General features: G+C 37.0%; 1 protein-coding gene across 2 annotated transcripts in view; it reads right to left on the reverse strand.

Annotated features, from left to right (window-relative positions):
* Window positions 1-9953, reverse strand: part of MKX (mohawk homeobox) — a 100103-nt gene extending 90150 nt beyond the window's left edge. For both annotated transcript variants that reach the window (XM_075212013.1, XM_075212014.1), the window contains exons 1-2: window positions 9719-9953; window positions 3096-3335 (exon numbers count right to left, since the gene is read on the reverse strand). In XM_075212013.1, coding sequence (XP_075068114.1) covers window positions 3096-3268 — 173 coding nt within the window. In that variant the 5' untranslated portion in view covers window positions 3269-3335; window positions 9719-9953. The remainder of the gene's footprint in view (window positions 1-3095; window positions 3336-9718) is intronic.
* Between the last annotated feature and the right edge of the window lie 589 nt (window positions 9954-10542).

Below are 10542 nucleotides of genomic sequence, written 5' to 3' on the forward strand. Positions count from 1 at the left end.
TATTTGGCCTTTGTATTACGAATTCTCCTGAACAATCAAAATTCTAATTCATAGTTCAAAAGTTGTAACAGTTAAAAAATTGAGACATTTTTACTATAGTCGCTCCCAGAAAATGTGTATCTCATGTTAGTGTGTGCTGCTAACTCTATAGGAAAATATAAACAAAAAAATAACGGTACATGTCCCCCATTTTTCAAAAAGTTTTGGATCAGCTACAACGTTTAAATGTTTGGTGTTTTGTGTCACTAACCTCTCTTGGTCCTACGCCAAGGCATGACTACTGTATTTGGACATGTGGAGCCTGATTCATTAAGGAAAGTAAGCAACAAAAGGAGTACATTTTATCCTGGACAAACCATGTTACAATACAAGGGGTGCAAATTAGTTTATTATTTTGCAGGTAAGGAAAATACTGGCTGCTGTTTCATGTAGCACATAAATACTTAAAAGCTTTATTTTTACATTGAAATTAAAGTTGATCTAGGATATGCCCAACCCCAACTATAAATCTGTCACACATTATAAATTTACCTCCCCCTGCAATGAACCATGGTTTTGCCAAGGTGCAAAGTTACTTCTTTTTTTGCTTTACTTTCCTTAATGACTCAGGTCTGTGGTATGTAATTGTAGCTCTGACACTGTTGTGGGACTACAAGTCATTTGACTGGCAGAGTATGCTGAAACTTGTAGTTCCATAGTAGCAACTCAACCAAGCCTTGATACCTTCACACAGCTCAATCACAGCCAATTATTTTCTCTGTAAGACGCCCTACTGCTTACTCATTGACAATCATTGTCTATTAACACATTTCTGTGCTCTCACCCTCGTTAAGGCCTTCCTCCCAATCCACAATGTCCATCTCATCTGTATACTCCATACCCCCTGCATAGCTTTACTATAAAGACACATCCGAAACCAGACAATTTTTCCGTCACCGTAAAAACACTGGTGATATACTACTAAGAGCCAAGATGTATTTTGTAAGTCTTTAAGTGCATTTCAATGATTATGCATTCACCAATCATACAACATTGTTGACTTGTACTCTATAAAGACTTTCAGAACTTTCACTGCACAGATTTATCAGATTCCAAATATAATTTACCAACCACTATGCAGTTTCCAGTCATGTAACTTTTCTATGTGCCTCATATCAGTTTCAAGTCCTCGGCTATCAACTAAACTGCTTTATTTCAAATCTGTGCTTAAAACCTAACTTTATTAGAAAGGTAGCCAATAAAAAATTTATTAAAGCAATGCAAATAAATATGAAGTAAATAATAGCACAGCAATGTTAAGGCTACAGGTGCATATTAAATCACCTATGTAAGGAAATGCACATTCATTTGCTAGGACTTATAAAAACATCAATAAGGTGGCTCTCCCACTAGCCGGACCCCACGGCGCTGCTACATGCAGCCATTTTTCCAGGAGCTCCAGCTTTTCTGTCAGCCACAGAAGAAAACTATGATGGAGTAAGAGATACGACCAATCACAAGCCACAGTCAAGAGACTACAGCTAGTGATTGGTCCTGTTACTCACCTTCGCTGCCATTTATCGTTGGTTAACAAACTGAATTTGCCGGGTACTGCTAAGGGGAGGGGCTACCTTAGGAGAATATTTTCCTCAGTGGTTGTTAAAGATTTATACACATGGGTGCCCATCAAACATCATACTTGCCAACTTTGGCAGTATAATCTCCAGGAGGGGCCTCCATCATGGGGGTGTGGCCACGCAGGCAGCGATGTTAGATCTGCTCCCTGTCAAACTTACTCAATATTGGCCTATCACAACAGGGGGCGAGGCCAGGATATTGCATTTAGCTCTGTTCCCACCCACTTCACCAATGCGGGGGGGTTTCCCTGTTCTCTTGGGAGTCTGGGAGTCTCCCAGACATTCTGGGAGAGTAGGCAGCTAGGTCATACATCACTCCTCTGCCTGTGCTGCTTTCCATTCAACTACACAGACACTACTTGTACTATTATAATATTCTATCTATGCTCCACTGAGCATTAACTTTACATTGCCGTGAGTATCTCTATGACCAGCCCTCACAATAATCAGATCCATCAATTATCCCTTTTTAAAGTTGTTAAGTGGCAGCAAAGAAAAATAATATTAGAAACAAATATGTATTTAAAGTGAATTTTGTCTTCTGCGACATTTCTATACTATTTCTGAATTATACATTTTTGCTACTGATTTAAACAGCGGAGGACAAATAATATGATATTAAGCTCAATTTAAACAACTTTCCTCTACTTACAGTAAAACACACACCTTCTATTTCTATTTGAACTTGTGGGATACAGTAGAGCTATATGATTATGCAGTTCTAAAAAAAATACAAGTATCTGGAAACTATCCTATAGTAAAAAAATAATATTGACATTAAGAAACAAAACTAGCAGCTGTAGCAGTAGCATTCATTACTAACAGGTAAAGAGGTTTCCTTAAGACTTTCTACTGAATGTCATGATTGGCTAATTCTGCAGTCCCCTGATTGTACGATATGTGTCAGGTTTAGTTATAGAAAGCAGTCATCCTGAACAAACCAACTTGCAGTGAGTGGTGCCGTGAATATCCCAGCATGTCTAAACAATCATCTTGGGCCCATCCAGGGGGTCATGTTCAAATGGATACATATTGCCTTTTGGCCTATAATAGACATTTCTACTTCTGTGCAAGGGCACAAAGCACTAGTTTTGAAAATAGTGCTTTGTGCAAGTAAGCAAAAGAAACGTAATATACACCCAAAATGCAATCTGCATCCAACTCAACATAATCCCCCAAGGTAATACCAAGCCACCTTATGTAAATTGTCTAAACTGATTTTTCCATGTGGGGCCATCATTGGACCACTGAACATTCACCACCAGGGTTTGTACATGCATATATATATATATATAGATAGATAGATAGATAGATAGATAGATAGATAGATAGATAGATATAGATATATATAGATAGCGAGAGAGAGAGATTATATATTTTTTGCATCCATATTTTTTTTGTTTTTTATTAATTCAAGACTTAAGTTAACATGAATAGGTCAACGCTCAGTCTGATGTAACCATATGTGAAAGCTCTTACCCAGGACGCCGATGTCTGGCATTGTCCTTCATTGAGACACTGTCTTGAAGACCTATGTCAGGATTGGGGCTTTCCATTCCCACTACGTATGGCCGAACTCCCCGTTCACGATCACTTGTGGCTTCCTCAAACAGGACTTGACCACTGATCTTATTGAACATAATGGTGTTCATGGTAGAGAGTCTTTGTTCGTGATTCCTGAAGAAAATGTGAAGTTCTGCAGTGGTGAAGAATCAGTTCCTATTGGAAAGAAGAACATTTAAGTTCACTGCTCAGATGCATTACTCATTAGTAAATATACAGTACACATAATCTAACACAATTATTTACACAGCAGTAGCAGAACGGGTTTTACAGTCATTTAAATTCATTGGATTTTCAGTACTATGATATGAGTGATATAACAGTTACCAAAGACTTCAATTAGAGATAGGAGCTAATCCAGCTACAGGGTGCACATTTGACCTGGAAAGACCACATTGTGATGTAAGGGGTGCATAGGCAGGTTTGTTTGTTGTTTTGCATATAGGGAGAGTGCTCTCTGCGTCTGCATGTAGCGTACAAATAAAGCTTTATTTTAACACTGCACTTTAGAGCTCTGCTAGCTCTGCTAGATTCTCCCAAATCAAAATCTGTCCTCTCATTTTAAATGTCCACCCACTCCAAACCTGCAGCTCTACATGGTTTAGCCAAGGTGCAAAATTGTACCTAGTTGGGCTTACTCATAACACAAAATAAGGCACAAAAAGAAAATGACCGACACAAATTAATCTAAGCCAAAGGTTCATATTATACAGCCCCCTTTTCCTCCATATTACTGAAGCATGCATTTGTACCAAAGTTCCCTCTAAGACGGTGAATTAGAAATTATTATTATTAATATAATTATTATTATTATTATTATTATTATTATTACTAACTAAGTAAGAAAAAAGCATCAACATTTCAGAGAAATAAAAGAGTTAAAACATTACTCCCCTAAACCCTCAGCATACCGCTTTTTCTAGAGAGTGCTTAACCAAGTCCAGATTTAACTCTACCAAGTCCAGATTGTTAATTTTAGAGAACAGCGAATGGTCCAAGTGTTAAGTACAATAGTATTACTTAGTAGTACAATGGTATTACTGGATACTGTAATGCTACTACAAAGGTATCACTGTAAAGTGAATTGGTTTTCTTGGAGATTGCTACCGTATTAGTACAGTGCTATTACTAGAGTGCACTGTCACTATGGTGCTACTAGACAGAATAGTGATTTTAATTTTCTCCAGGTTTGCATGGCCTATAGCAATCCCTTGCTTTGGAGCTACAACTCGTAGCCTGCTCTATTACCCAACAACCACAAGTTGCCTGCTTAAACTATAAATCAAGGTCGTCTGTGTGCTAAAGGTCTGTGTTGCAAACAAGTGGCATGGGGGTAATACGCAGCCCGCAACAAGCTCACCTACAACCCTCTTGAGCAATTTCACTTTTCCCTTTAACATGAGAGTGCCAGTCTGGGTCATTCACACAACCTGTTCTGTAATGAGATGGTTCTATCTTCTTATTTATTTGCCAGTAACAATGCTCATTCCTACATTAAATTGCTGAACATGTTGCTTTGCAACTGTGGCGACAACTATAACAGGAGTTATAATTGCAACATGTTGAGTGATCAAAGGGTCACATGTAAGGTCCTTAAATCTATCACTTCATAGACAGCACTATAATTACCTGAAAAGCAGGATGCTTATTACTAGAGCTTACATTATTACTACTGGAAATCCAATTGGTGGAATGGTACTGTTTGCAAATAGCATAATGTAGAGCCCATTGCCTTGATATTATTGGGGAATGCTGATGAAGGGTGACAGACTGTACAACAGTCTCACGGAATCTCTTCTTACCCTGCCTACATCCCGTGTCTAAGGTTTCCACCACCATTACTCAAAAGCCTTATGTTGACTGAGGGCCGAGATTCTTTTTAATGTAATAAATCAAAACTGAAGAGAGTACAAGTGAATTATAAAAAAAAAAAAGGAATGATAAGTCGTGAAAAGAAAAAGAAGGCAGTTCAGCTCGCCTGGTGTAATTTGGGATTTGAAGAGATTTGTCTGGTTATTTTATAAATTGGGTCCATGCGTAAATGGAAGGAGTTGCTATGGAAAAACTAGTAAAATGCAACCATCCATGGTTAGGAATGCCCTATTTATATCACAGCCTGTCTTCCAATTACTGTAATGTGCGAGAGAGAGGACACACAGTACCACAGAGTAAAAGAATGAAGTGGACAGTGTACAACCAAGATAAATGCCGAAACAATGCCACGATTTGTTCCGCTCAATTTACCTCCACCCCAGCCCCTTCTTCCTCGCTGCGTTTACAAATGTGCCAGAAACTGAAATGGTGGAATTTATTTTTTAATGAAATTAAAAAGTTGTGCAGAGTTAATGCCTTGTTTTTGTGTCTCAAATATCAAATTCCCTGTAATTAACCACAGACATGTTCGATCAGTTCTAAAGAGAATTATTGCAATTACGGACAGACAGAAACTAATATCTTTCCAGAGCACAAATAAATGTTGTCCTTCATACAAAAAGACTGGCGTCCAGTAAGCCCCAAATTGTCCAAAAAAGCAGGTGGGACTATTGTTAACAAATGAAAATGGGCATATATATATATATATATATATATATATATATATATACACACACACACACACACACACACATAATCTATTCACAAATATTATACAATAAGGCATAGTAATAATGATGAACAGTAGCTCCTAGAGAGTGATAAATTCAACCCTTGCTCATTTAGATTAATTGGACAAATAATCTACTACTAACCTGTAACATAGTGTTAGATTGCGAGCTTTGCAGAGCAGTAAACTAAAATGAGTTATACATTATTCGCAAGATATAACACTTATTCTGGTATCACACATTTAACTGGAATGCGTACATAGAAAACTGCTGTACAGTTCACTGTGCAATGAGTGTAACTGACACATATGGCAAAATAATTGATCATTTGAACAAGCAGATAGAAAGATGATGTATGTGACAGTTTTAAAAAAAATACTGAAATATATTTATTTAATTTTATTCCATTGTATTTATATTAAATCTATAGGGTTTCTAAAAATTATAAAATTAACATTTCAATGAAAGATTAATTATCATGTTAGGGGGAAGAACAAAAGGATTCTTTATTTAAAGACAGCTGCAACTAATAATTACAGTAGTATATGAGATATTTACAAAACAAACATTTTTATTAGCAATGCAAGTAAATGATTTGCTACCATAATACAATTATTTATGTTGATGTATAATATTTATATCTGAATGCAAAGACATATGCAAAATAACCTTATACATTTGACATAAATATCAGGTATTTGTAGTATGGGATTTGCTCTGGGTCTGGAAATCTCAATAGGGGCAAACGTGGAGTGACTGGTAAGATATGATGCAAGTTTACATGTTTCTAAGCAGATATTTGTACCTACAGTAAAGGACTTTCAGGACAGACAGAACAAGCTATATATATATATATATATATATATATATATATATATATATATATAGTTGTGTTCTTATTGTGAATGGTGGATTGAATATCCCAACTTCCTCACTAATGTGCATTGATCTCCGTGCCCACTACAATAATATAGTTCATATTTTTCACCCAATTATATCTGAGAAAGTTCGTAAAACTGATTTGACCTATATGTCTAAATATTAAATGTTACTTTAGTGCATATGTATCAATGAATAATTATATATCTTAGGTATGCAACAAAATACCTCAATTTTCAATTAAAATAACTAATTAATTACTACTAAATACTAATTACTAAATAGCTATATTCGATCACAAATATATTAAAAGGGGGAAATTTTGTGTAGACAGAAAAGCTAAAAAAAATAGACCTCGTCTGTCCTCAATACCATTTCATACAAATTATTATTATTATTATTATTATTATTATTATTATTATTATTATTAATAATAATAATAATAATTTAAAATAAATTTCTACAATGGTATGTTTTTTACACCATAAAAATGTGACTATATCACTGCCTAATTTTTAGTATCTGCACTTGTCTGACTTGTGGGGGTGCATTTACCTTTCAGAATCTACATAATCTAGACTCTTACTGTTAAACATAAAGACTGCTTGTCATTTTAATGTGTTACCTGATCTCGTGTTTTACAGTAAAGGTAACCATGCTGATACTTTATAAATATGTACATTTATGAAGGGCTTTGTAGTGTTCACAATTCCAGAGCAGGTGGGCTCTATTCTTGTTAATCAATTACAAGGGAGAGAGACATAAAATGAGTATCTGTGGAATTAACAGTATGTAACTAGAACTAGGACAACCACAGTTTCAATTTATTTTTGACCAGGCGTAAACAAAAATGATTGGGGAAAATCAGGACGAATTAAAATAATAACAGTAATTTGGGATTCTACTCGGAACACTTAAGTCCAAATTCCATTGAAGAAACAAGCAAAATTCAGCACCAAGTATATATTCCACAGAACAGTTTTGAAACTTTTTCCCAGTTCTAGCTTGTGTATATGCATGTATATAAATATATATATATATATATATATATATATATATATATATATATATATATATATATATATATATCAGGTGAGTAGATTTCACAAAACTTCACAGTTCACAAAATGCTGCAAAGATGTCACAGGAAGTTAAAATAAGAGTCCATCAAATAAAAAAAAAATTGTATTTGTTATAACTGATAATATAGGTGATAAAAAACGAATAAAGGGAGAGAGGGGCAATTAGTGAAAAAGAGAGACAGATAGAGACAGAGAGGGATACAGATAGCTGCAGAGAGAGAGACAGAGAGAGGCAGAGAGACTTTTATATGAGTGTATATGGAGATTTATAAAATAATAATTAGCTGGATGAGACTTTGCATTCTTGTATCACTGTTCTGTACATACTATTACCATAAGAAGATAAGTATTTTCTGCACTTCCCTGTGCTGCTGTGCCTTAAACCCTAATTGCTACTACTGTTATGAAGTGAATAAACAATGTACTGTCCTACAAGTCACCCCATCAGGCAGCCCATGCCCCTAGGTGTAGTGTGCAAGCCTCTAGCCGCTGCAGATCTCTCTGCATGTAGCTATGGCTTCCTTCACTCCAGATGAGCCTGCGATGCCTTTGATCATTCCACCGCCTGGGAAGAGCATAACAGTATTTCCAGTGTAACAAGAATTGATATATTACAGTGACCTTCCTTCATACACTACCATCAACAACCTGCTGCAACGTCAACTCCCGGATCTCAGTGTGGTTTTACTGTGTTTAGATTGAAGTGGAGCAACATTAAAGGGTGGCCACTATAAATATTTGCAGGGATGTAATTCAGACGTTATTTGTCTGTTCTACATAAAATATGAGCAGCTGTCTGAATTCCCCAGTCTGTTCTACCGTATACTACAATAACATCAACATGACTTTATCTGTGTACCCTTCCTACTCTGCAGCAATGTGTGACTTCTATTTATAGGATCCAACTCGCTACTTCTAATGCTGCTGTAACTTCACATATGTGCAGGACATTGAGACAGTATCCAAGCCTACGATGCAGGACTTGGGCATACCTCAGTCATTGCAGTCTCCTCTCCTATATTAAATGTACCGTGCACCAATAGCAATATAGAAGTATATCATACATTCTAAACAGATTATAGTTCGTTGCCTCTGCCAAATATGTCTCATCAAATGATTTACTGCATGTTCCTTAATACAAGTATCAAGTTACCTCTACAGATGACAAGTATATATACTATAGCGAAAATAAGGCATAGGCACATGGGGAATTATCAGCTGGTGAGAACTAGGTGTCAGGATGTCCTACAAGCCAAAGGCTGCCAACGCTTGCTGGGACTTTTAGTTCTATAAGAGCAGGAGAACCATAGGTTGACTAGTTCTTGGCTAGATTGTTATCAGATGGCATGTGTTTAAGGTTTATAGCAAAAAGTACTTTATTTTGGAGAGGAGAGTCTGTCTCTTGTACCTTCTAATAGAGATATTCGAGCTTACCCTGGAGAAACAGACCCCAGCATGCTATCCAAGCAAAGCACGTTTTAGACAAACAGCAGATTCATTCAGAAATAAGCGTCCAAGCTATAATCCATGTTTGTATATATCTCAGCGCATATCACGCTTGTATAAATCCCAGTGCAGATCGTGTCTGTATAAATCCCAGTGCAGATCGTGTTTGTATATATCCCTGTACAGAGATCCCTCATACCTGTCAGTCTGAGATCTATAGGGATCACGCTCCTGCAGATTTATTGACATTTTTTTTAACTAATGTTAATATAAAGATAACTTTCATCATTAGAGTGCGGATTTCATTTTTCCATTAAAGTATTTGTATGGCAGAGGGTAAAATAAATAAACGTGGTTCATAAAAAAAATGATGTTATTAATTGTGAAACTAATCTAGCTATCCGATTATATAATCGGTACTCTGTAGCATCAATTAGCAGCTGCCATTAAGTGATTATTACATGCATGTTAAAATAGTGCAATTTATGAATTAATTAATCAATCATGCGCTAAATATTACAAGACAAACCTGGTATTAGTTGCTGTCCACTTGGTTAGGTTCAGGAACTGTCGGTGACCGGTGGTCTAAGTTTTAGCTGTGAGGGTCTCCGGCCAGCCTTGGTCCAGAGGGTCTCTCTCCAGCCAGGTTCAGCCCAAGGACTGGGGAAGCAGCACAATGGGACAGGCGGGTGTGAAATAATCCAGTTTGTCTTCCTATTCCCATCCCCAGTGTCAGCAGCACATGTTTCCTCCACTGTCTATCCCCCAGCTCTAACCACACGAACCGCGGCAGCCTCTCCTCTGTTCTATTTACCAAGCCAGGGGCTGGCGAGCCCCGCAATGCGCATACACCAAGCGGCTCATGTTATCCAGCTGTGAAGCGCAGCCTGCGAACATCGTGTGCTCCCCATATACAGGTTCCGGGGCAGACAGAAGGGAGGCGTGTGGGCTGTTGTAAGGAGGGCTGTGTTATGTTACTCGCTCTATTCACTGCATACCTCGTTGGTTTTGGGCACAGAACACAGGTACAACCCCTACCCTGAGAGCAACAAACTCAGAAGACTACAATAGTGACGGAAAGTATGTTTCTTGTTCTGCAAGATATTTACTGAATGTAACCTATACAGGGGGATTGGGTGCCCTAATTTCAAAAGGAAAGCAGCATATTAATTCAGTTCAGACTGAAAAGCAACGCAGTGATTTATCACACATCTCTCCTGCTACAGCACAGTATGTAGATTAGAGGGAGAGTGTACCTAATGCCACTGATAGGGTTTACTATATGAGAATGCATTATTCAATAATAAAAGAAACAGAAACAGGAGTAATACACATATTCAATATATTCCGCTG

This window comes from Mixophyes fleayi, chromosome 5 (assembly GCF_038048845.1).
Source record: "Mixophyes fleayi isolate aMixFle1 chromosome 5, aMixFle1.hap1, whole genome shotgun sequence".
Classification (NCBI taxonomy): domain Eukaryota; kingdom Metazoa; phylum Chordata; class Amphibia; order Anura; family Limnodynastidae; genus Mixophyes; species Mixophyes fleayi.